Genomic DNA, 26,724 nt, shown 5'->3' on the forward strand with positions numbered 1-26,724 from the left:
GGGGAAATAGATTATATAGTAGAAGTGGTTGAAGAGAAGGAACAAGGCAGGAGAAGGTACATAGACAGGGATGAAGATAGAGAGTAGATCTGGGGAGAGCAGGGGTGAGGGGACAGAGAGCTTGCATAGAGAAAAGAAACAAAGGGTGGGGGCATCTCTGTGACAAGCTGGAGACCTAGTACAGGGTCGGTTTCTGGGAAGATATGAGGGTAAATCTAGCTGAGACTGCTAGTGGCAGGGGTCATAGAGACTGAAGAGGACACCCTCTAATTAGACAGGATGCTAACAGGGGGAGGGGAACACCCACCCATCTGTAAAACCGTCAACCCCCAAATACACCCTGCCTACAAGATGTGCAGGGATAAAGATAGAGCAGAGATTGAGGAAATGACCAAACAATGCCTGACCCAACCTGAGACTCACCTCATGGGAGAAAGCCAACTCCTGACACTATTAACAATATTCCACTATGCTCTCAGATGGGAGCCAAAGCCAGCAGCAGATCCAGAGCAGCGGCTCACAGCCAAACACTGGCCAAAGAGTAGATTGTCTCAACTGTTATACTACTTGAACGTTTAAATTAAACTGTTAGAAATATATCCCTGTATGTGTGCTCGCACATGTGTGTATATTTTTGAGATGAGAGTTGGCTAAAAGGGAACACATCAATAGCAATGCACTGATTTCTGTCAATATATCTCTGTCTGAGCTCAGATCCTTAATATAAAAGAAATCCATTTATACTTCAAATGCTGCTTCATGGAGAGTGCTCAAGTATTTCTGGGACAAATATTGAGGTTTTTGCAGTGCGTTTAGTTGTACAAAGGAAAGAAATATATGACTTACAGGCATGGATGGAGAAATGAAAAACACAAAACCACTTAATATCATAATTGATCATTAGCATATTGGGAAAGTATAGGCTTATGGTTTCCTGTGAATCATTGGGAACTACAAGTAATTTATAACAGAATAATACTATTAGTGTCATTTTAAATTTTCCTCTGTAAATTCCTGAGAAACTAGTATTATGTCTTTAGAGGTAAATTATGAAGTTTCCTTTCTCATCTTATAAATGTCCTCCAATGTAGTAGCTTATATATGTCCAAAATGATTGAACATTTCCAACATTAGAAAAAAAACGTATTCCCATTTTCATTGTCCTTGCTCCCTGTTCTTGACTCATTAAAAAGGTTCTCTAGGAGAGTAATTAATACCAACCTTAAAATGAATCTTTACTTAATATAATTGAGCTGCATAGGAAAGGCAGTTATTAGGCTAAATGAAAATTAATTGTTAAAAATATTTGTTTTCCTAGAAAGCACATGTTTAGTTCCAGTGGAGTAGGAATGTTGCTTTCTAGAAAATATTAATGAAATCTCCTGGGAAAAAGTTGCAGACTGCTTCCTCAGGGACAGGGGAATCTGCAGAGTGTGTTTGTTGTAGTGACAATAATCTGGGCCATGAAAGATAAAGAATTAAATTTGAGCTCTCAGACTAAATAATACAGATTTTGAATATGGGTCTGGTAAGCAGGCTAAACCTGAGAACTGATGATTTAGAGAATTTAAGAAAGTGTTATAATTTTTTCTTGTCCTCCTTGGCAGAAGGCATGATGATATATTCCATTCTTTAGATTTGTTTTAATATAATAAAAGGAAAAGAAATATGCTTAATATTATGGAATTCTATATATCACTTCTATATGTTGCCTGTATCCTTTCTTTATGTCTGCCTTAAGAAAAGTATTATATAGTATAGTAATTTTAAATATTTATGGTTATACACCTTAGTTTCAAGGGGCCAGAGATGTGGCAAAGCTAGACGTTCTTCAAGTTTATAAAGCATGTACTTGCAAGAAGCATTTTAGCTAACGATGCTGGCATTGCTGATGTTAAGAAAAAAATGTTATTTTAGAGGTTAGATTCCTGCTGTTGCTTGTCCTCAGCAATTGCCAGAGTTGGAGACTCTTGTTTTGTAAATGGTTGGAGATGGCAGCCCACCATCACTTACAGGCAATTAGGTCTTCATTACAAATTAATGAAGTGGTAATTGCTCCCTGAAACCTTCTCAGGGAAAAGCATGCTGGTGTTGTTTGCATTATCTTCATGCAATTCATAATTCTGTATTCAAGGACTTGTGATAGCTTGCCAAATTAAACTACAATAAGAATTGTGTAATTAAAGTCATATTTTACATGCAATTATAAAAATCTCCACAGAATATGCTGTTTGATGTTTAGCTGTATATGGTTTATCACAAAAATATTTTAAAAAGATTCATTGATCAAAGTAAACATTCCTTTATTCTTAAGAGGAAAGTTTGATGTAGAAATGTGAAGTCAATTGCTTAATTTTCTCAAATCAGTGTCATGGTATAACTGTCTGTAAAGACTCAGAACACATTAAGACTTGCATCACAGTCCAGTGTAGAGTACTGCACCAAACACTGATGATTAAGACCAGAAATTTTTGGGAACGCAAGTGCAGTCATTTTCTCTTCTAAAATTAAATCTATGCTTTAATTTTGCTTTGACTGTGACTTTATTACCATAGATGATTTGGCATGAACTTCTTAGAAGCAAGGCTCCTCTTGCTTGAGTTTCCTCTGAAAAGATTTCTATACAATCCATATATGAAATGAATGTTTGAAAATGTTACTAGTATATACTCACTTATAACTGGACATTAGCCCAAAAGGCATGTCACATGAAAGTCTTCACTTACCAAGAGATTGGAATAGATGTGAGGACATTCTATTAGGACTCTAGGTAAGAGAAATATAGGAGAGTGGGGAAATAGAAGGATTCAGAGGGTCTTAGAGACCTACTAGTAGAACATCATGACTGGTGGATCTTGGCCCAGGAGGGTCTACTCAAACTACTGCACCAACAAAGGACAATACAAGCAGTAAACAACAAACTCCTACTCTGATCTCGGCAATGGACAGGACATTCTCAACAATTATGTGGAGAGCAGGGAGTGACTCTGACATGAACTCTCATGCCCCATGTTTGACCACTTCCCCTTGGTGGGGAATCCTGGTGCCATTCAGAGGAAGAATAAGGAGGCTACCAAGATGAGACTTGATAGCCTATGACCATATAGTGGGGGAGGAGGTCCCCCTTAGTCATAGACCTAGGGGAGGGGAATAGGGTGAAAGTGGGAGGGAGGGAGGAACAGGAGGATACAGTGATGGAATAACAATTGAGATATAATCTGAATTTTAAAAAATAAAGTAAAAAGAAAGAGAAAATAATACTGTAGAATCTATCTATCTATCTATCTATCTATCTATCTATCATCTATCATCTATCATCTATCTATTTGTGTATCTTAATTTCAAGGTGGATTGGAAGGTACAGGACAATTTTGTTTCTCTCCTTCCACTAAGTGGGTCCTAGAGATTGACCTCAAGTTATGAGAGTCGGTGGCAAGCACCATTTCTTGCTGAGCCATCTCCATGACTCCTGGTAATGATTACTAAAATATAATGTGGATATTTACTTTCCCTATATTAAGAATTAACACCCAACCTGCCTCAAAGAAGAAGACGAGCATCACAGAACCTCCTTATGGAGGGTGCTTCAAATGTGGCAAACCAGCCACTGGGTAAAATGTCCTTGTTTATTCCACAGACAGAAAATGGGCAAGTTTAGATGCAGGCTGAATTGATGGTCAAACTCTGCCAAGACAGGGTAAGCAAGTCCTCAATAGTTCCTGCCTAGCAAATATGTCTGCCAGAGATATTGGGCCAGAAGGCTGAAGATGATGCTCCAACATTATAGAGAGTGTTGTGTGACTGTTCAGGCAATAAACTGTCTCAGTCATTTTTTCATTTTGGAAGCTGCTAACCTGCGTTCCAGGTTCACTCAAGTATTTAAGTTTTATCCCTTCTCATGTCTCTGATGGGTTTGAAGACCAGATAGTTTAGTCCTTCAATTAAGCTTAGTATGTTAGGGGTTAAGATGTTTTTAGGTCAAGATTGATGTTTTAAGTTAATAGAGATGAGATATGATGGATATTTCCATTCATAAATTTAGACCCAACAAGATAGGAAAAATGTTTACTTCAAGTTTGTGAAATACAAATAGCCTAGTCACTATGAATATAACATTTATATAGTTCCTGATTATCTCGTGGTTCTTCCTGCTGTATGTAGTTTATTTTATCCATATATAATAATGTAAATGTATATGTTAAAAAGAAACATAATAAAAATGTTAAATTAAAAAATTATGAATTAAATATCTTTATAATTTCTAAAGTTGTTTATAGTAATAACAATGCGTTCTTGTTTTGAACTTAGGTTGATAATAACAACAAAGTTAAACGAATATTTTCTCAAGAAAATTTAGCCCATTCTTCAATATTCAACTCAATGAATGTCTTTTCTTTTTTCCCTTTTTAAATTTTTTTCTATGAATTTTTTAAAAAATAAGTAGTAGTACTTGATCCTATTGTTTCATAATATTGTGGATTAGAAAGAAAAAATAGTCCCCAACTCTGTTTCTTACACTTGCAAGATCCACTGATATTTTTCAATAGTTTAAACACTCCAAACTCAATGATTCATATTTATCCAATGAGAATTAAAAGTTAAGAAAGCGATGTGTTTATATTTCCCTTTCATTGAAAAATAGATATTTTTCTCCCATAATATATCCTGATTACAGCCTCCCTCCCTCTATTCCTCCCAGTTCTTCTCGACCTCCTCTCTCATCTGGTGTTTCCTCCTTCCTGCCTCTCACTAGAAAAACAAACAGGCTCTAGTGGATAATACTAGAATATAATAAAGTAAAACAAAAACTAATCCATTGGAATTGGACAACTCTTGAAGAAAATACATAGACTATTAATTTTAATTATTGAAATATTACATTAAATACATTATGATTATTAAAATTATAATTATTACAACAGTTTCATAACACTATCAAACAATAAAAGACAGACACCTGGTAGATTTTAGATAAGCCATATTTTACCTGGGTCTGAGCAGATATTAAGCCCCCTCAATTACTTCATTAACACTCAGCTCCACATCCCGTACCATATGCCTTAATCATGCCAATCTGGGCTCCTTCCCATCCAATATTCCCATAAATACTTGCACTGGCTTTCCCTCTGGGCCGCTCCTCTGTACCCCATTCGCACAGGTCACTCCTCCTGGCCCACATGGTTCCTCACTATGCCATGGCAACTCTCCCTTCTCCTCCTCTCCTCAAAGCCAGAGAAGATTGGCTTCTCCTGCCCAGGCCTGCTAGGCCTTTTATTTAGCCAATCAGGGATGATTTTGGAGTCAAGGTTACACAGCAACCTTTGAGATACCTAATAGTTTGCTCTTAAGAGACAGCAAGCAGACCTCAGAGGGCAAAATAATTGACAATCAAACACAAAGCACCAGGCCACGCTGTTACAGACATCACAAAGAGAAAAAAAAAAAAAAAAAGAAGAAGAAGAAGAAAAGAGTCCTGTAGATGGCTCAAGAGACAGAGACCCACTGTGTATATGCAAAGAACCTGTAAGGTAAATAGAGAGAAGAAATACATATTATATATATACACATACAGATATATATGAATGATAAAATAAAATTAAAAATAAAAAATTTTAACGAGAAAAAACCTTGTGATGATATTACGAGATAAGGAATTTCCATACATGCAATGACTGAAAATGTTGGAGATTTTATTTATTTATTTATTTATTTATTTATACTGTGTGTGTATATGCATGCATACGTGCGTGTGCGTGTGCATGTGTGTGTGTGTGTGTGTGTGTGTGTGTGTGTGTGTGTGTGTTTGTGTGTGTGTGTCTTTATTTTAAGGTGGTTTGGAAGTCACAGGACAATTTTGGTTCCCTCTTTCCACCCTGTCTGTACTGGGCATTAATCTCAGGTCATAAATCTATTGTGAAAAGTGTTGTTTTCTTGATTGCTTTCTCAGTCCATTTATCATTTTCATATAGGAGGGCTGCTGAGTTTTGTGAGTTAATTCTGTATTCAGCCACTTTGTTGGAAGTGTTTTTCAGCTCTCGGAGTTTCTGCAGAAATTTTTAGAGTCACATCTTAATACTATAATATTATCTGAAAATAAAGATACTTTGATTTCTTCTTTTGTATTCTCTTGATCTTTTCAGTGTTCTTATTGGAGAGAAATTTAAGAATAAAATTTATGCACACTACAAGTATTAATCATCAAGACTTAAGAATTCTCTCAAATTTTTTTTTTCATTCTGAAAATCAAATAAAGGACTTTGTACTTTATTGACAAGACTCTGCTACTGAACGATACCTCTCCCTGATAATAATTTCTTATGGTTTAATGCTCATAAATGTGAACATTAATGTTTAATTCATTTCCCAATTGCTTTTTAAATGGACTATTGCAAGTATGAATAGCTCAGAATTTAGCAATTTAATTTTATAAAAAAAAAGTATATTTGTCTTAAAACATTTAATGGATTAAATTTATAGATAAATTGAAACACAACTGTGACTGAATAACTGGTCACCCTTTGTTCCTGGTTTTGTTTCATCATAATGTATTGCTTTATCTAACATATTGCTTCAAATAATGTATTGTCATGTGGCCTTTCCTAAATTTGTAGAATCCTGAATACAAGGCAAATGTATTCATTCAATTATGAACTACTTTGTGTCATTGAATTCACAAAAGCTCACCAATGCTAAACACACCCTAGAAGTTTAGGCGTTGGTCCACAGATGCCTACAATGCATAACATCGAAGCCTCTTCTTATTTATGCTGTAGCTCCTGTGTTGCCGTGGCGCCCATCCTGTGTGTAACATCATTGCACTTACCTCACTAACTCTACCTCTCTCTTTTTCCTTTGACGATCCAGTGGGAAGAGATCAGTGGCGTCGATGAACATTACACACCCATCAGGACGTACCAGGTGTGCAATGTCATGGACCACAGCCAAAATAATTGGCTGAGGACGAACTGGGTACCCAGAAACTCAGCTCAGAAGATCTATGTGGAGCTAAAGTTCACACTGCGGGACTGCAACAGCATTCCATTGGTTTTGGGGACTTGCAAGGAGACCTTTAACCTGTACTACATGGAATCTGACGATGATCATGGTGTCAAATTCAGAGAGCATCAGTTTACGAAGATTGACACCATTGCCGCTGACGAAAGTTTCACTCAGATGGATCTCGGGGACCGCATTCTGAAGCTCAACACTGAGATCAGAGAAGTGGGACCGGTCAACAGAAAGGGGTTTTATTTGGCTTTCCAAGATGTTGGTGCGTGTGTTGCCTTGGTATCTGTGAGAGTGTACTTCAAAAAGTGCCCGTTTACAGTGAAGAATCTGGCTATGTTTCCAGACACAGTGCCCATGGACTCCCAGTCCTTGGTGGAGGTTAGGGGCTCTTGTGTCAACAATTCCAAGGAGGAGGATCCTCCCAGGATGTACTGCAGTACAGAGGGCGAATGGCTTGTCCCCATCGGCAAATGCACCTGCAACGCTGGCTATGAAGAACGAGGTTTCGTATGCCAAGGTAAGAGCATTCTCTTTTCTTTACAGTTGAATTGGTCTCCTGTGTGTTTATTTATTACAAAGTAATGGAAATAAATTAACCTAATCTGATTTCACTTGGCAGCACAACAGAATGACTAGTCTATTTATGCGCTAAATTTATCCTGTTTGATGTGTTGATTCATGATCTGTTGTGAAATATTAATGGGTGTAACTCTGGGGTGTTGAGCTGCACCCTGTAGAGGTGTCATCTGTGATTTTTTTTCCATTGTATTTTACTTTAACTAGTTACTTTCAAGGGTGAACACATACCATCGTGCATTGTAAATGTTTTAACAGCTTGAGGAAGTTGGTTCTCCTTTTAACATTTGGATGGTGGACATCAAACTCAGGTTATCAGGCTTGAAAACAGTCAGCTTTGCAGGGTGAGCCATCTTCCTGGATTGAGGTGTTGTATTTGAGGTCAGCTTGGTAGCTAATAATTGATGATAGTCTATCTGCAGCAATTGAAATGGAATACACCTGCCTTTTTTGATGTTGAGGGTGGAAGCATCTTTGGCACTTAGCTAATCTAATTATAACAGAATTAAATAGTGTGGTGACTACATCTGGGTTCACTTATCTCAGTAATATTTTCCTAATACTTATAAAGTATGGACTGTTTTTCAGTGATAGTTGGCTAGCAAGTGGATGTTTAGATGCTTTAATAATATATATATATTTAATTTCAGAGATACTGTATTTGTTTATTGCAGTATAATTTTTAATGTGTGTGGTGGGGAAGGAACATGAAGTTCTGTGGGTAGAGAGGCAGGAAGGATCTGGGAGTAGTTGGGGGAGGGAAAACATGGTCAATACATATTGTGTAAAAATTATATAAAATATTTTAAAAGAAAATGGTAAATTGTAAAAAAAAATCTTTGCCCTATATTTTACTTTTCTATTACCTAATACATTATAAATATCTTCTCTGAGTTGTATGTAATGTGTATTTTATACTTTGGGATTAAAGAACCTGGATTTTGTCATCAGTTTGAGTTTTTTTTAATCTAAGTATTTGATGTAATAATAGCTTAAATATATTTTTATATAAAATTATATATATATATATATATATCAGACATGTAAGAGTATAACTATTACTTTCAAAATTTTTATTTACAATTAAGTAAGATTTTTATACTTGAACATGTTGAAAATATTAATTATATTGAAGGGTACAAATACAAAGGAGAATATAAGTTCATACTTTTATTTGCTGGTAGATTCTGTCTAGAGAAAAGTCTGTTACTCAGCTGATGAACAGGCAGTAATCAGTGTTCAGAAGATTGTATGCAAGGAAAGGCAAACTCTACATAGCTCGCCCTTTTAAAAACATAAATATATTATAGCATCTCTCACTTGAGTATAAGCATGGTTTATAAACACACATTAAATACGGTGCTTGCAGGGTGGCAGACTGGGTAAAGTGCTGTCTGTACAAGTATAAAGACCTGACTTAGATCTCTGATATTCACATAAAAGCCATATGTGGTGGCATTCACTGCTGGCACAGGGAAGAAAGGAAGCCTTAATTCCTAGGGCTTGCCGGTGATTCAGAGTAGTCAAATTAGCAAGTACTGTGTTCTGTGAAAGCCTCCTGTTTCGAAAAATGGTGGAGAATCATAAAAGAGCATATGCACTGTAGGCCTCTAGCTTCCGCATGTCCACTCATGGGCAAGTGAACCAATATCCATGTGCAAACTCACATATACAGACAAATGTTTGCACTCAAATGTATTGAATAAGCACAAATTGTATACTCTACCATCATATTTTATTATGATGTTCAGAAGAAATTTTCATCAGTATGCCACTGTTAAAATGTTTTTTAAGTTCTAAAATGAAAAAGAAATGTATAATTACACTTTACTGACATTAAGAATTAGAGAAAAATCTTTATATTCCATTTGAATTGTGTTTTTTTTTCAATAAGCCATTTGTTTATGGTCTATGGTTTAGTGAAATTTACTTCAATTATAATTATGAAGGACTGCTACCTCTAAAAGAATTGAAACATCTGTCCAGTTTACAAATATTTACTATACATCTACTTCATTTTCAAGATGATAATAAAAGAATTTGATTCGTATTAGCCATTTATTACATTTCAGGGAGTCTGCTGCTCTGCTAAGCATTAACAATGGCCTGTTATATGTGTATCTCAAAATGACCTAGCATATGTGTCCTGTCTTCACTTAGCAATGAGAACATTAGTTGCAATTATGGTTTTAAAATTTTATTATTATTTTATTTTTGTAATGTGTAGGGGTGTTTTGCCTGCATGTATATCTGTACACAATATGCATGTCTTGTGCCCATAGAATGACAGATCCAACGGAACTAGAGAGACAGGCAATTGTGATCCAGCATAGAGGTGCTGGGAATTGAACTCAGACCTGTGGAAAAGCAGCCAGTACTCTTAACCCTTGTTTTCGTTTTAAAATCCACATCTTATCTTTAAACATCAGTTCTTTTGTATTGAAATGGAGACAGGTAATCAGACAGGCTGGACCCAAAGGCAAGGTAGCATCTCAATGTTAGTCCACACTACTTTTTTGTCTTTTTGCCTGATGGTGACAGGACAGAGAAATACATGTGTATGTATTGTATGTGTGTAGTTTGAAGAAAATAAAGCCCCAAAGAGTTTACACAAAGTAACCAAGAATATACTGAAAGATGTATATGCTCTGTCTATGTCTTAAATAATTTTTTGCTTTCAAAATTTTAAGAATAAATTTTTACTTTAAAGATCATCTTTGGGTTCTGTTATCTATGTCTGGGTGGAAACTAATAAAATCTGGATTCACATATTGTGAAACAGTCCGTGAAATGCAATTCACTAAGTGTTCCTCATAATTTATTAGTGCAAAATAATAATAGGCCAGATACATGAGGAATGTAGATGAAAAATGCATTATATCTACTTTCCAGGAGCTCACAGTCTGCTCAGAATTACAGATGCATAGGTTAGTAATTTTAGGAGAAGACATAGCAATCCATCTTCTGTCCTATGTACAATGACTCTTGCCAGTGAAGTAGAGGAAGAGATTAATATTAAGGATTTCAAAATAAAACATAAAAATTATTAATTAATTATTGGATGGCTTTGCGTTGGTTTCAGACTCGTTGTTATTTGCTGACAAAGTTTTGGACTAGGAAGGGAAAAACGTTATTCCTAGTGAGTCTTACAGCCTAGGAGACAGTTCTCATTCGTTATCGTGTGATTATACTGCAATCCAATCCCAAAAAGGTACAGGAGACACATGAGAGTGGCTTTACATGAGTCCTTGCCACAGAGAGGCCTCCAGAAAGATTCACATTTCATTTCTAGGCTGTTTCCTTACATAGCTCATCGAATATACCAATTATTTCTCCAATCTAAACAGATAATTATGACAGTTAACGTTCAGTGCTGGGAATGATGAGAATTATGACAACTTCTATTTGGCAGGACAATTACACTGATAAATAGGTTCTGAATTCAACAAACAGATCTATCAATTTTCCAACAATGAATAGAAACAAAAAAGCAACCCCCAGAGTCAAAATTCCGAGTATGGAATTTGTAGTGTACACAATTTATATTTTTAGAGCGATCTATATCAAACGACAAATATCATCACTGATAATTTATTTTGTCAGAAATGTATATGATGGAGCTGGGGAGATGGTTCAGTAATTTAGAGTGCTTGCTGCTCTTACAGAGTTTGGTTCTTAGTACTCATGTTGGGCATCTTATAACCACTTGTATCTACATCAGGTCACCCAACTCCCATTTCTGGCCTGTGCATGCATATCACACACACCCACCCACACACACACACACACACACACACACACACACACACAATTGATATTTGTTTGTCTTGTCTTTAAAAATATTTTTATCTGGTTATGAGACAAAGCAGAGTTTAATAATGTAATTTAAATATAGTTCAGTGCAATGTTTCCTATCTGCAATCCCTGCACTGCGTGGTGCTAAAGGCAGGTTAATCGCTATGAGTACAAGGACACTGAGAACTGCTCCATGAGTTTTAGTCTAGGCTGGGCTATGGTATGAGATTCTGTCTCCAAAATTAAAAAAAAGAAAATAAATAACAATTTAACAAAGAACTCTGGAAAGTGCTCTATTGCTCCTGCTATGGAAAGAGATATTGGTGCAAGAGAGAAGGTACAAGATATTAAACTTCTCTGCAATAATATGCAATATTATCTTGCTGATCTTCCTTTTTTTTCCCCTTTTATTGAAACTTTGAGAATAGAGTCGTTTCTCATACAGTATATCCTGGTTATAGTTTCCCTTCCCTCTGTGTCATCTAGTTTCTCCCATCTCCTCTCTCCTCTGAACCAAGAGCTTTCTTGATTTGTATCCTGTCCTTGTTCCTTTGTTTGAGTCCAAAAGATGAAGTCTAGGAAACCAGAGGAAATCATTCACCTTTATTATTTAAAGGCAAAGAATAAGATAGGAAGAAAATATTGAGAAAAAAACCTCTCAGTAGTTACTTACCAAGCAAAGTAAGAAAATACATGTTTCAGAGGATGAAGAACACCTATCACAACTAGTGTGGGTAGTAGATACCCCTACCTCATCATAAACTGATGAGGAGCAAGATGAGGATGAGAAGGAAGGTAGTCAGTTAGGCATCAACTAGGCTTCTTAGAAACTTCTGAGTATCTTCTGTTTAAGACAGCCATGGCTCTCATTCAATAGAAGAAGAAATCATTGTGTCTCTTTTCATTTGCATCGGACCTAATTTAAGCCTTATCTGGGCTTCATTCTAGTGTCTAAGATTAAATGACTACCTCAGGGATGGAATGTCATGTTTCTAATCACAGGCTTTGTCTTTAACACTAGCGCTACAAAATGATATAAAAAATGAACAAATAAAACTTTTAAAGTAATCAATTTAAATACCCAAGCTATAAAATAATATTGTAAAACAATGCCATCTTTTTTCTTTCAATACTTGGCTATCTCTTACATATCAGCATATATCTTCACCATTTTTTTTTCTTTTAAGAACTGGAGATGTGTGGGATTTTGCATTGATTTCAAGGAAAGAGGGCTGTTCTACCAACTACACCCACCACATAATCCTGGCTAATGAATTGTATTATCTACGTCAGTTTTATTTTGAAAAAAGAAATGAGAATGCTAATGGGTTTTTATGTGGTCAATTAACTGCATTTGAGGCAGATAGCAGGAAGTCACTATAAACACCCCTGTTCACACAAAATGTGTTTAGGCTTCGTGTACCAAATACCTTCTTAATGTCACTGAGGCATTTCTTTGTCTGTGCTTTATTTGCAAGCTCATTGTATGGTACTATTTTTTTCCATGTTTTACTACATTAGATGCTTAATAGCAAAGTATGTTTGCTATAATATTCCAAGACAGCTAGACTTTTTGATAACTGCTCAAAACTGTTTTCTTTACTGATGACTTAAGATAGAAAGTTTCCCTCTCTAATCTTTCCTATGCCAGCTCAGAAAGTCTTAGAGCAGCTGTCAGGTTTCAAGTACAGGGGTGATTTAAGGATTCGTTTTGCTGATTAGAGGAAACACAAAAGCAAAGACTCCACTAGAATATTTTTAGTGCTTTTTGAGTCTATGCACACAGCCATAGGCACTGTCTAGAACTTCAAAATGCTTTGATCCTTGAATAAATTAAGAAAAAATGCTTCCCATAATTTCCACAGAGGAGTATCCTCGAGGAGAAAGGCTAAGAATATCTTGTTTGATGCCACGTTCCCAGAATCTAGCAGAGACTGAGTAGTTTCTCAATTGCAAACTGATAGGATGGAAATAACTCTGCAGTGTCTGTTAACTATGTATTGTTAGCATGTTCGTCCTCAAGAGAACTTAGTTTGTATTATTTATCTTGAATCTTCTAGGATATTCCTAAACCTATACAAATAAAAGCATGGTTCATGTAGTTTGAAATGAACATGTTGTCTGTTGGGCTAGATAGATGTACAATTAACAAAATGTAGACTCATGTAAAGTGCCATTAAAGGATACCAGATAGGTGATAGGAAGGAATAATGGCTTTTTCGATATTTCAAACTTTTGTGTGTTTTGAGGAGTCTTTTATTCTTTGTAAAAATTAATCACTGCAAAATTTATGTCTATATACAGTGAAGAGCTAGTTTGAAAACTGTTAGCAGTTGAAATGGCCATCCCATTTGATTCCACAGTTCCCACTGACTGCATCGATTCTTCCTCTATTCCTTTTAACATGAGAATTACATTACCCACAACTCAAGGCTGTATATTGAATTATTCAGACTTATTCTATGTTTAAGATGATAGCTTCTTACTTTTACTCTGTATTTAAGTTTACATACCTACAACTTTTCAAGTCAGTGAACTTATTTATGCTGCTAGTAACTAATAATATAAATAAGTTTTCAAATAACAAATTAAACAGATGTGTTATGACAGCTTTTTAATAGCTATAACTTGATTTGTTTCAGATCATATGTTTTCTTACAAATTTATATAACAAGTTATTGGAATATTAACTTGAATCTCAAATTTCAATGAGCCAGGCTTCAAGGCTCAGCCTGTAACTCAATTGCTCTAGTTAGTGAAAGGTTCTTGCCACTAGAAACTGTGTGAGAAATATTACTTGTTAAATTTATGACAAAAAAGTTTGGATTCTGATTCTTCATTCACAAACAGAAAGATCATGAGATGGAGGGTGAAGATCTGCCCAGCTATGTAATATCCAGCAGTATATTACAGATGTACACTGTTATTGTCACTTAGTCACAGCTCTGAAATATGTCAGCTTTCCCCTCTCCTTTCCTTGTGTCAGCCTGATTCATGACTTGAATAACATAACTTCCATTTGGTATTCTTTTTGTTCACTCTTAATGATTTTGACAAAAGAAATATTATCAATGGATTTATTTACTGAACTGTTTATCTTTTCTGCCTTATCCACTATCAAACAGCATCGTTTTCCTTTCTGAAGATATTTCATCTTTTTTCTTGGCGATGTAGCTCAGAGGTAGAATGCGTGTAGCACAACATTGGTTACTGCTGCTGGAATCCAAGGTTGAGTTCAGCCCAGAGAGGAGAAGGTTGAGAGGAGAGGAGAGAAGAGGAGAGAAGGGGAGAGGAGAGGAGAGGAGAGGAGAGGAGAGGAGGGGAGGGGAGGGGAGGGGAGGGGAGGGGAGAGGAGGGGAGGGGAGGGGAGAGGAGAGGAGGGGAGGGGAGGGGAGAGGAGAGGAGAGGAGGGGAGAGGAGAGGAGGGGAGGGGAGGGGAGAGGAGAGGAGGGGAGAGGAGAGGAGGGGAGAGGAGGGGAGGGGAGAGGAGAGGAGGGGAGGGGAGAGGAGAGGAGAGGAGGGGAGAGGAGAGGAGGGGAGGGGAGGGGAGAGGAGAGGAGGGGAGAGGAGAGGAGAGGAGGGGAGAGGAGGGGAGGGGAGAGGAGAGGAGGGGAGGGGAGGGGAGAGGAGAGGAGAGGAGGGGAGGGGAGAGGAGAGGAGAGGAGAGGAGAGGAGGGGAGAGGAGGGGAGGGGAGAGGAGAGGAGGGGAGGGGAGGGGAGAGGAGAGGAGAGGAGAGGAGAGGAGAGGAGAGGAGGGGAGGGGAGAGGAGAGGAGAGGAGAGGAGGGGAGGGGAGGGGAGAGGAGAGGAGAGGAGAGGAGAGGAGGGGAGAGGAGAGGAGAGGAGAGGAGAGGAGAGGAGAGGAGGGGAGGGGAGAGGAGAGGAGAGGAGAGGAGAGGAGGGGAGGGGAGGGGAAAGGAGAGGGGAGGGGAGGAGAGGAGAGGAGAGGAAAGAGGTTCATTTTTAGTTCTATGAAACTTAGTCTACTTAATCCTGGATACTTTTTCTGCAATTACCTTTTAAAAAATATGTTTCCATTTTTATTTACTAAAACTTTCATGCATGTATAAAATGTATCTAAATTATATCCACTTCTGCAACTCTTCCTGCTTGTCTCCACATGTCTCCTTACCATCTTTATGTCATTTGTGTTGGTTTTTCTCTTTCTTCTTGTAAACATCACCTTGCAATTTTTCTGTATGTTATTTTACCTACTGCTTTTTGTGCATAGCATGAGCCTTTTCAAGGAATTATTCCAAATATTTCATATATTTCTAAATAAATATTTTTGCTATTGTTCCTTCTGAAACAGATATTTGAAATGATATAGCAAAATATTGTTTTTAGGAAGTAAGCAAACAAGTACAATAATTCAATTAAAATATGCTATTATGTGTATAATATGTAATATTAAAAAACAATAATCCTATTTTATAGTATATTTATGCTATGTATTTTTAAAAGAGTTGGTTGGATATAATGTCCTTGTTTTGAAGAAATCATGCAACTGAGAAATCAAAAAGAAAAGACATAGAAATTGAAGGGATCAGCTTGACTGTGAAAGAAAGACTTGCCTTATTTTGTATATTCTGTGTGTATGGTCAGAATCCCCTAAATGCTCTTAAGATAGTAGGGAAACTGAAAGTTGTGGGAAGTATGTGTCAAATGATCTAATATGAATTACTATGTGATATTACTGAACATATTCAATCAAATTATGACACTCCATGACTTACAAAGTAATTAAAGTAAAAACTAAATGGAGAATAGAAACAGAAGGGAATGTATTTGATTTGTGATTTCTTATAGTATCATGATTCATTTTTTTTAAGTCTGGCTAAAGACAAACAATATAAATTTCAACTATAGAGGTGCATGTTTAAGATATTAGAGAGACCTGTGAGTTCTTTCTTCTCTATAGACAACAAATCATATTTTTAAAAGCAGTCAGAGATAATTTAATTACAAACATATGTAGGAGATACATCATCATGGTTATATTTGTTAAAGTCAATCCCAATCCAGCACATCAAAAACTCCATACTGAATCATAGATTATCAATGAACAAGACAAAGCCTCACAAATAGTTCTATAAATATTAGGAACATTAAACAAGACTTTTAGAGTATTTTCATTTGGTTCTTTAGTCTCTCTCTCTCTCTCTCTCTCTCTCTCTCTCTCTCTCTCTCTCTCTCTCTCTCTCTCTCTCTCTTTGTGTGTGCATGTGTGTGCCTGTGTGTGATTGTGCATTGGTGTGCCCATGGAAGTCAGTGAACAAATTGCAGAAGTTGGGTCTCTTCTATGACTATATGATTTCCAAAAACAGAGTTCAGGTCATCAAGCATTACTGCAATCTTCTTCCCTCACTGATCTGCCTCCCCAGTGCTGGTATCAAACACACTGTAACACACAATCACAACTAAATCCTTGATATTTTAGGAAAATGTGGATTTTTCATGGTGTATGAGTTAACGTTAACTGCATAACATTATAACTTAGAGGTAAACATAGCAAGGCAGCTCTTCTTTATTCCAAACTTCAAATGTTTTTAATGGTCTTAAAGTATTTTTCCTGATGTTTCACATAAAACACAGATATCTCTTATGAAACACCTGTCTGGGAAATACCTTTGAGAAAATTAAGCTGCTGTTTTCTTTGTCACTGTTGCCTTCTATTATTATTATCAGCACAACTACTATGGCTACTCTTTCTAATATGCGAAATTCAGAAATTCAGGGTCTTCAGATGCCTTTTCTGATGCAGGACTCTAGGGTACAAATAGTAATTGAAGGAAATCTTGACTAGAAAATATTATATCTTTGGGAAGTATATGCAGTTTGGATATTGGAAAGTTTGTTTTCCTGAGGAACCGTTTGAATCATGAATCAAACACGCAGGGACAATATTCTCTATAGGCAGCTTAGGAAGAAAAATCACTTCAGTTTAGAAGGGAAAGTACTTCTGATGTACTTGAAATAATTATTTCTATTATATAGTTTCCATTTATTTCAAATGGAAATCAAAATAGTGTTTTGTAAAATACTTGCTGGATATTTTTCAGATATAAACTCATCTATAAAGTGCTTAGTCATTTCCAAGAGAAAGTATATATTAACTCTTATTGAGATGCTAAGTAAAGGTCATGTTAAACATATAAATCTATGTGTCTTAAGGAGTAATGCTTTGTCTGATGGCTCATGAAGTGGTGCAGTAATTCAGCATTAAGCATACTCAATCTTGTCAAAAGTCTTTAAATTCCTTTGCTTTACCTTAACCTGTTTTACATAAGTCACCCTGTTTGAGTCTAATTCACTGAATGCCATTTTTTTTAAGTATGTTCTGTTAAACGTATGTACCGCTTGGCTTCTGTAAAGAACATATGGATTTTATTTGTTGCCTTTTCCAGTTATTCAAATATGAAAGATCAAATATTCAGCATCATGATGATTACAGGGCAATCATGTAACAATCAAATATAGAGGCTAGTAAATATATTTTCCAATTTACTTAGCTTTTATATCAACTTCTTCCAAAGTCATGGAAATCAGTGTGCACATGAAATGGGAAGCATGCCTCGCCTTCCTTTCCAGGTTCTTCGTTTCTGTGCCAAATGTGTTGTTTTCTCACAAAGGCTCCTTTTGTCTGTCCAGGTTCACCAAATGCTGCCCACCTTGTCCCCTGTGGTTTCTCTCCCACAATTCTGCCTGTGTTTAGAGTTTTGACAATCCCTCATTAGTTACAGGGTAGGCCGTATAAGAGCTAATGAGGGTTAACCTCACAGCTGTGGCAGCTGGCAGTGGACATCAATAGAGAACAATTGTGAAGACTAGGGTAACTTTTGATAACATTTGATGATGGTGTTTTCCAAGTAAAAGCCACATGGAAAATGTGAGGTGCTGAGAAAGGCAGGATGTACTCTCTTTTCTGTGGTGACTCATCTTCCAGGATGTGAACAACGTAGCCTGATTGCAGGTAACACTATTCAATGATGGTTGCCTGATTTAGGGACGTATTTTAAAAAAGTAAACATTGGTCATATTCCTATCACCAACACTGCACTGTAGAGCAGTTGATCTTCTTTCAGAAACACAATCACATATCCAGCTTCTATCCACACACATCTGTGAGAGGAGACCTGGGGCTCCCAATAAAGAGTAACTTTAGAACTCAGAACCATTACAAGATCCGATACAGACGTCTGTATCATTAAATAGTCAAGGACTGCGGAGATGGTTCAGTAGGTAAATGTGCTTGCTATGAGAACATGAGGACCTGACTTCAAATCTCAGCACCTACCTATAAAACTTGACATATGCACCTATAACCCTAGTGCTACGGGAATGAAGACAGGAGACCAGAACCCAAGAGACTGTCTCAAAGGGATAAAGAAGAGATAGTGGAAAAACACCAGTCTTAATCAGTGTTCCCCTGCTATGAAGAGACACCATGACCATGGCAACTCTTATGAAAAGGAAATCATTTAGTTAGGGGTTGCTTATGGCTTCAGAGGTATAGACCATTATCCTCATCTCAGGGAGCATGGTGGGGACCATATCAGCACACAGGCAGACGTGATGGCTAATAGAAGACCATTAAAGCTAGTGGACCTGGGCCCAGAGTGAAGGGCTGAACAAACTGTTGTACCAACCAAGGACAATGCATGCAGTAAATCTAGAACGCCCCTGTTCAGATCTAGCCAATGGACAGCTCGTTGTCCATGGTTGTGGGGATGGCCTCTGAACGAACTCTGGTTCTCCCCTATTTGACCATTTGGTGGGAAGTCCTAGTGACACTCAAAGGAAGGGGAAACAGGCTATTTGGATGAGACTTGATAGGCTATGATCATATGGTGGGGGAGGAGGTCCCCTCTGTCAGAGGTCTAGGGCAGGAAAATAGGGTGAAAGAGGGAGGGAGGGAGGGAAAGGGGAGATACAAGTGACGGGATAACAATTGGGAAGTAATCTGAATAAATTATTTTAAAAAAGAGTTCAACATCTGAAGGCAGCAGGAAGAGAGAGACTCAGGGCTTGGTGGGCTATTGAGTTCTCAAAGACCAGAATTCAGTGACATATTCCCTCTAACAGGGCCAGAACTTCTAATCCCTTCCAAGTGTTGCCACTCCTTGATAATTAAGCATTCAAAGCTATGATCCTATGGGAGTTATTCTTATTCAAACTACCACGATAACCAATGTTCTCCTTTGTCTTCCAAATCTGCATGTATACACACTTGTGTGTATGCACCATACCATATACTACACATACTCATATGAACACACACACATACAAAAAATATATATATAAACTAACAAAAAATGAACATAGTAAGAAAAAATAAATATAGTCTTTCAGTATTGAAAAACCTTAAGTGTAAGAGTTTCAACATAGAATATTCAAATTAATGAATAAGGAATAAACAAAATGTGAAATTCAGAAGCAAATGTGAGTATATAACAAGTTGAGAAGGAATATTTCCCCCTCTGATGACCATTAAAAGGATAGGACCTGGTCAATGTATCTTATAGAACCATATTTCTAATGGAATCTCCAAATGATCAAGCATTAAGTATCAAAGTTATGCAGAAGGTTGAGGTGATTAATTTGTATAATTTAGGTAGGGTAAGGAGAAAACATTTTTTTTTTGTTCTCAGTCTTCATGTATGATAAAATTGGTATTTGTGCATGATATCATGCATGGTATTCATACATGGTAAAATGAATTTGTGCTATCAACTGCAAGGATGCTGTTCAGAATAACAAAAGTATACCCATCTTGAATACTATCTAAAGATTCATAAAAATGTGCTGCCAAACTCTCAGAAATAATGGTCATTGCCATGGAGTTAAGCACCTCAACATTCCCTTTTCTCCTCCAACAAAATTCATCCTATGTTGGCTCTGTTTCTTAACAATTAAACTTTAGTATACAATCCAACTATCTTACACAAGAGGGAAAAAAAGATTAAAAAGAAACAAGGGTGAACCTCCCAGTATCTGTTCCACGGGGCAGGTCCCTAGGTGTCTCTAGCCTGCGCTCTGGTCCTGCCCATTCACTGATCCTTTTCCTGATCCACATGCTCTCATGCTAGGTGCTAGGTCTGAACCTACTGCCTCCTCTCACTCAAACGCCTGTCTCCTCCTCCCATGGAGGGTATATTAGAAACACAATAATCTGGGTGGAATCCCCTGGTCTGCTTCCTGAATTCCAGGCCTGGGATGGCTCCACCCAGTCTGTCTCAAGGTTAATCTCAGAGATTATCCCTGGTGTGTCCAAGGGCAAAGCCCACCAAGACTTCTTTCACCTGTGGCAAAGCTTACAATCCTTCCCACAATCCTAACTCCTATAGTGAATATCACTAGAAATGTACCTATAAGCCAAACAGAGACATGCCCTAGGCCCAGAAACACCCTCCCATGTTAGGAAAATGCCAGAGAGCCAAATGCTCATGTAGATTATTTTGGTCTATCACTCAAAAACTGTGAAGTTGACCCAAAAGTACTTAATCTGACTTCATCCCCACTGTCATTCTAGGACATTTTGTGATGTCTAGAAACGTCTATATTTCTTACTGCTAGAGAGAAGCAAATGGTAACTGGCATCTCATGACACCCTAACACAAGGGACATCATTCCCAGGAAAATGATGGAAGCAGTCATGTACGTGTTGAATCAAGGCCAAGAAAGACTGATCTAGGCTAATCTCATTCAAGAAATTCAAACTAAGTGAAAGGTAAAATCCCACATGAAAGTCTAACTTGAAACCAAATGACCACATTTTAAGATAGTCTCTGAGCACAGTTTGTTCTGGACTTTTCTTAAAGACAGATCTAACTTCTCAGGGTGCAGGCTCCATGCTTCATGGATTCAACTATAGTGCCTAAGCATAAAGAGACCTTGTTAAGAGTATTTGGAGACAAAATGCAAAATTCACAATTATTCAAGCAAAGTTGCTTTTAAGCAGTGAAAAATGATGTTTGCAAAGATCTATACAAAGGCTTGATGGATCAGTGGTCAACTTTGGTAGTGAAGACCTGAGACCAGGGACAGAGCAAGGAAAAGCTGTCAGGCAGGAAGTGCTTAGAGGGTGAGTGTGATACTTACACAAGGCTCAGTTGTGTTGATTTCATTTTTACTGCAATGTGCTACAAACACGGCACAGAGAAGGAAGTATATTGCCAGATATACTCTATTATAATGCTTATGCATTAATCATCATTTTATCAAAATTCCCCAAATTCTAATTCTAGAATTGTCCTTTAAAAATAAGGCCAATGTGTCAATAACAGCTGTTCCTTAAAAAATGGAAAAGAAAAAATATATTTCTTCTGTATGTGTGTGTAGACACACACACACACACACACACACACACACACACATATATATATATATATATATATATATATATATATATATATATATATATATATATGATCTCTCACTATTCTGTGGGATTCAGGTTATCATTTGCCATTTCATAGGAGTGCAAACTAGAAGAGAAAAAATGCCTAAGATCACAGTTGGTTAGTAACTGAAATTTAAACAGAACATTTGTGTTTGACCTTTTTCCCTCAACTTTCCTGTTGAAAGCCAAGAGAGGTGAAGCACCTCAGGCTTTCCAACTGCGTCATAAGAGACAGCTGAAAAGCTAAGTGCTGCCAGCCTGCTTCCTAATATATTGTCAGTATTTCCAGCTCATCCTTTTTCTGAGACACATAATATGTATTCAGCCCTGGTTCCATGGCTAAGACTGATTGTTCTGTGGAATACTGGTTTAGTTGTATTAATTAATAGAATGGTTATGGATTTTTATTTTCTTTCCTTATGAAATCAAACAGAATAATATGCACTTACATCTAGTACATGTCTCTATTTTATATATATATATGTATATATATATATATATATACATATATATATATACATATATATATATACACGCACACACATATATATCATCTATCTCTGTGTGTAGATATATCCTCATAATATGCTAATACTAAATAGATACATTAATTTTTTCATATTGTGGGTTCAAGAAAGAATATTTTATTGAGTATACTGTAAGAGATAAAGAGCTTGGCAGTACAACAGACTACCAATTTATACCATTTCACTTTATATATTTCATTTATTCTTCAACTTTTATAATATGTTTTATAATAATATATCCCATCCTGGATTGTGGGCATCTGTTTAAAAATTAAAAGTATAATAACATATGAATTTCCACTTATATGGACTTAATCATTAAGGTAAACATCATAAACCATATTTTGTCAGAATAGGACTTAGAGGGCTTAATAATTTGTTTCATGTCACAACGAAAATTGAGGTGTGGGTCTAAAATACAGTACTTTCTTATAACAAATACATTTTTAAAAACTTAATAGTGGTTTCTCATGCCACTAGAATGTGAAAGTTTCCAAGTTCTTGGTACCAAGATGCTTAGTAGCTAATTTGGTTGTTAACAGTTGAGAAACAAAAATGCATTACTAATGGTTTGTTAAGAAGGCCAGACCTTCATATTCATTAGCAGTAACCCCTTTCTTCAATATTTAATTAGGTAAGACAACAACACAAAAAAGATTTCACAGAGTATAGTCTGGCTTTTAGTTTCTGGACATGTGGAACTGAGTCACGCCTCTAATTACCTCTGCTTCTATTTCTATTGCCCCTGCTGTTGCAGAGGACATGATTGATGGGAGATGATGGTGAGTGCAGAACCAGCATTCAGTAAGACACTTGCTATGTGCCCAGTGTTTATGCCTGCACAATATGCCTCATTATGAGCTTGACAGATCTCCAAGTGGCAGATTGGTAATGGGTTCTGGAGATGACTGACATATCTGTTACAGATTCTGATGTTATTTTTTAATACTCATAAAATTATTTTATGCAAAAATATCTACATGCATATACTTAGATATGTATATACATATATATTTCAATAGCCATTTAATATACATATATAACATATGTATATAGCCATGTAAATACACATATAAGTTTATATATGGTTTTATATCATTTGCTTAGTAAATATGTTCTAATACATATATACACTTATAATTTATATCTGTAGATAGATATAGATATCCACCAAATGTTCTTATAAACAAACTTTAAATTCTCTTACAAAAACTGAAACCTATAGTAAAATATCAAACTGAACTCGAGGTGGGATTATGCCAATTTATCCATTCTTATATTGCTTTGTGTTGGTTTTTGAGTGAGGAAATCATGCATACCCCAGTTAAACTAATGTATGTAGCTTCTAAGATATGATGGGCATAGCACGTACTATTAATTATTTTCAATTTTTTATGTATAGCAATGTTGCTCAACATACACATGCTTCCCAAGGTACTAGTGAGGAGGATTCATCAAAGGATCATGCCTAGCTATTTGTCTTTGAAAATATGATGGGCGACAATCTTCCTTGTTACTATAAAAACTGTCCTAACCTCAGCTTCTCAGAAGTTGAAGGTAGAGAAGTTGACATTTTTTGTTGTTGTTGTTATATAGTGAAACTCGTTTAAATGTTGATATTTAAGAAAAGACGTCATTATCAAGAATTTCACTCTGGATGATTATATATTCCTGAGGAAAAACACACTGTTTAAAATGCTACTCTGGCTAATAGTGGTGGGTGGTGTAAGATGTTTGTGCTTCAATGGAGAGCTGCTTGGAAAATGAGGCTGGAAATAAAAGCGGATGCTGCCCTTCATAAGGCTGACAGTTATTAGTGATGAAAAGGAAATGAAAACATTCACTGACTTGCTCTTTATTAAGCACAGTAGGTAAAGCAGATGAACACTTGAAAGCTCACTGAGCTGCCATCAAGAAATTTAAACATCCTTCTTACTGGCTAGTGGCCAAGGTCATGCTGTAAACTCTACATGGAGGTCACAATTCCACAGGAACTGTTAGATCTTCTGGGAGAAGATACTTTCTGTGCATTCTGCAGTATAAACCTAAAAAGTACAAAGCATGGTCCATGGGATTACACTTGCTTACATGACTAAGTAAATATTTGAATGAAACACAAGGCAATCTAAAGATCCCTTAGCACAGATAATGATGTCCTGAACTTATAGATGCTATGTTGTTTACATTAAAATAAAATTATTTTACATTAATTACATTACATTACATTAAAATACTTTGTAGATATATTTTTTGCTATTGTTTTTGCCTAGACGATTCTGTAAGGGTAAGAGTACAAAGGAAACTATTAAATATGGTACTAGCATATGGCTAGTAAATGTGGTTCTAAATATGAATGCTTTTAAAGATAAAAACACAATCTGTTATTGTTACAGATTGCACTTTCTCTAAGATAAAAGCTTGTCATTTCTATTCCATGATACACATTTAAAACTTAACTCTAAATCTATATACAGTGGGAGAATGTCTTATGTGAATATTTATAGACCTTTTAATTATCAATTTGTTATTACTTAATAATTTGTGTACTATATGGATATTGAAAAACAAATATGAACTAAATAAAAACTGTGAATAGTGTGGAAATCTGCATGTGAGGATAGAAGGTTTGATCACTGACTATATCGTCATTTTTCAGAAACATAGCGTTGCTCCTTCCTATTGAAATCATTTCCCACCAAATTTATTGAAAATCTACCTTCAGAAAACAGACAAATAATCTGATACAAGGGCTGTTCTTCTTGAACAGAGACTTAAACTTTTGAGACCATCAAGGTGATGTGTTGAAGTAACAAGACAATGATGAAGCTTTTTCTACCGAATCATTGAAAACTTAGTCTGTCTTACAGAAGTTATTTGGTTTTTAAATAAAAAGTCTGTCCTTTTGGCTTAATCAATATACATTAGTTGGAGAAGAATACTGAAATATTTTTTCTGCTTCATAGCTTTTGTGGTCAATAATGAGATGCAGGATAGGTCAAGAAAACAGAAATTAAACTGAAAAATAATGACACTAACCAATGTCATGAATCTAATCGATCTAATAGATATCTACAGAACTTTTCACTGAAACACAGAAGATTATACTTTTGTCTCATCCTTCTCCAAAACTGATCATATAGTAGGTCACAAAAAAGCCTCAACAGATACAAGAAAATTGAAATAATACCTTGTATTCTATCAGATCACCATGCCCTATCACTGGACTTCAACAACAACAAAAATAACAAAAAAGCCTACACACACATGGAAACTAAACCACTTTCTACTCCTTGACAACTGAGTCAGGGAAGAAATAAAGAAAGAAATTGAGTACTTCTTAAAATTCAATGAAAACGAAGGTACAACATACCCAAATTTATGGGACACATTGAAACAGTGCTAAGAGAAAAAGTCATAGCATTAAGTGCCCTCATAAACAAATTGGAAACATCTTATATAGGCAACTTAACAACACATCTGGAAACTCTAGAAAAAACGAAGCAGAAACACCCAAAAGGAGTAAACCACTTGATTTAATCAAAATCAGGACTGAAATTAATGTATTAGAAACAAAGAGAACAATTAAAAGAATCAACGAAACCAAGACGTGGTTCTTGGAGAAAAACAACAGGGTAGACAAACCATTAGCCAAACTAACTAAAAGGCAAAGATATACTATCCAAATCAACAAAATCATAAATGAAAAAGGAGACATAACAACAGACCAGGAAGAAATAAGAAGAATCACAAGGTCCTACTTCAAGGATATATATATATATATATATATATATATATATATATATATATATATATATATATATATGATCAGATCAACAAATTAAATAGTCCTCTCCTTCAGAAATAGAAGCTGTTATTAAAAGTCTCTCAACCAAAAAAAGCCTAGTGCCAGATGGTTTCAGTGCAGAATTCTACCAGACCTTCAAAGAAGAGCTAATACTGATACTCTTTAAGCTATTCCACAAAACAAAAATGCGTGAAACACTACCAAACTCATTCTATGAGGCCACAGTCACTTTGATACCTAAATCTTGCAAAGACCCAACAAAGAAAGAGTATTTCAGACCAATTTCTTCTGTGAACATTAATGCAAAAATACTCAATAAAATACTCACAAACCGAGTTCAAGAGCACATCAAAGATATCATTTACCATGACCAAGTAGGCTTTGTTCCAGACATGCAGGGATGGTTCAATATATGGAAATCCATCAATGTAATCCACACTATAAACAAACTGAAAGTTAAATAAAAAATTAAAAATTGAAAGTTAAAAAAAGTAAAAAAAAAACCCAAAACAATAAAAACCAATACTCATTCACGTTTAAAGTTTTGACAGTATCAGGGATACAAGGCCCATACCTAAGCATAAAAAGGCTATATGCAGCAAGCCAATAGCC

The 26,724-nt window shown here is 36.1% G+C and overlaps 1 protein-coding gene and 1 long non-coding RNA gene across 4 annotated transcripts in view; one reads left to right on the forward strand and one right to left on the reverse strand.

Annotated features, from left to right (window-relative positions):
• Window positions 1-26,724, forward strand: part of EPHA3 (EPH receptor A3) — a 320,902-nt gene that overhangs the window by 83,227 nt on the left and 210,951 nt on the right. For 2 of the 3 annotated variants that reach the window (XM_084802235.1, XM_084802236.1), the window contains exon 3: window positions 6,865-7,525. In XM_084802235.1, the coding sequence (XP_084658361.1) occupies window positions 6,865-7,525 (661 nt within the window). Of the gene's footprint in view, window positions 1-5,387; window positions 5,529-6,864; window positions 7,526-26,724 lie in introns of those variants that run through there. The other variant, XM_084802237.1, reaches the window with a different exon arrangement.
• Window positions 1-26,724, reverse strand: part of LOC311609269 — a 123,548-nt gene that overhangs the window by 1,472 nt on the left and 95,352 nt on the right. The window lies entirely within an intron of this gene.

Source organism: Acomys minous (assembly GCF_964271855.1).
Source record: "Acomys minous genome assembly, chromosome: 11".
Lineage (NCBI taxonomy): Eukaryota > Metazoa > Chordata > Mammalia > Rodentia > Muridae > Acomys > Acomys minous.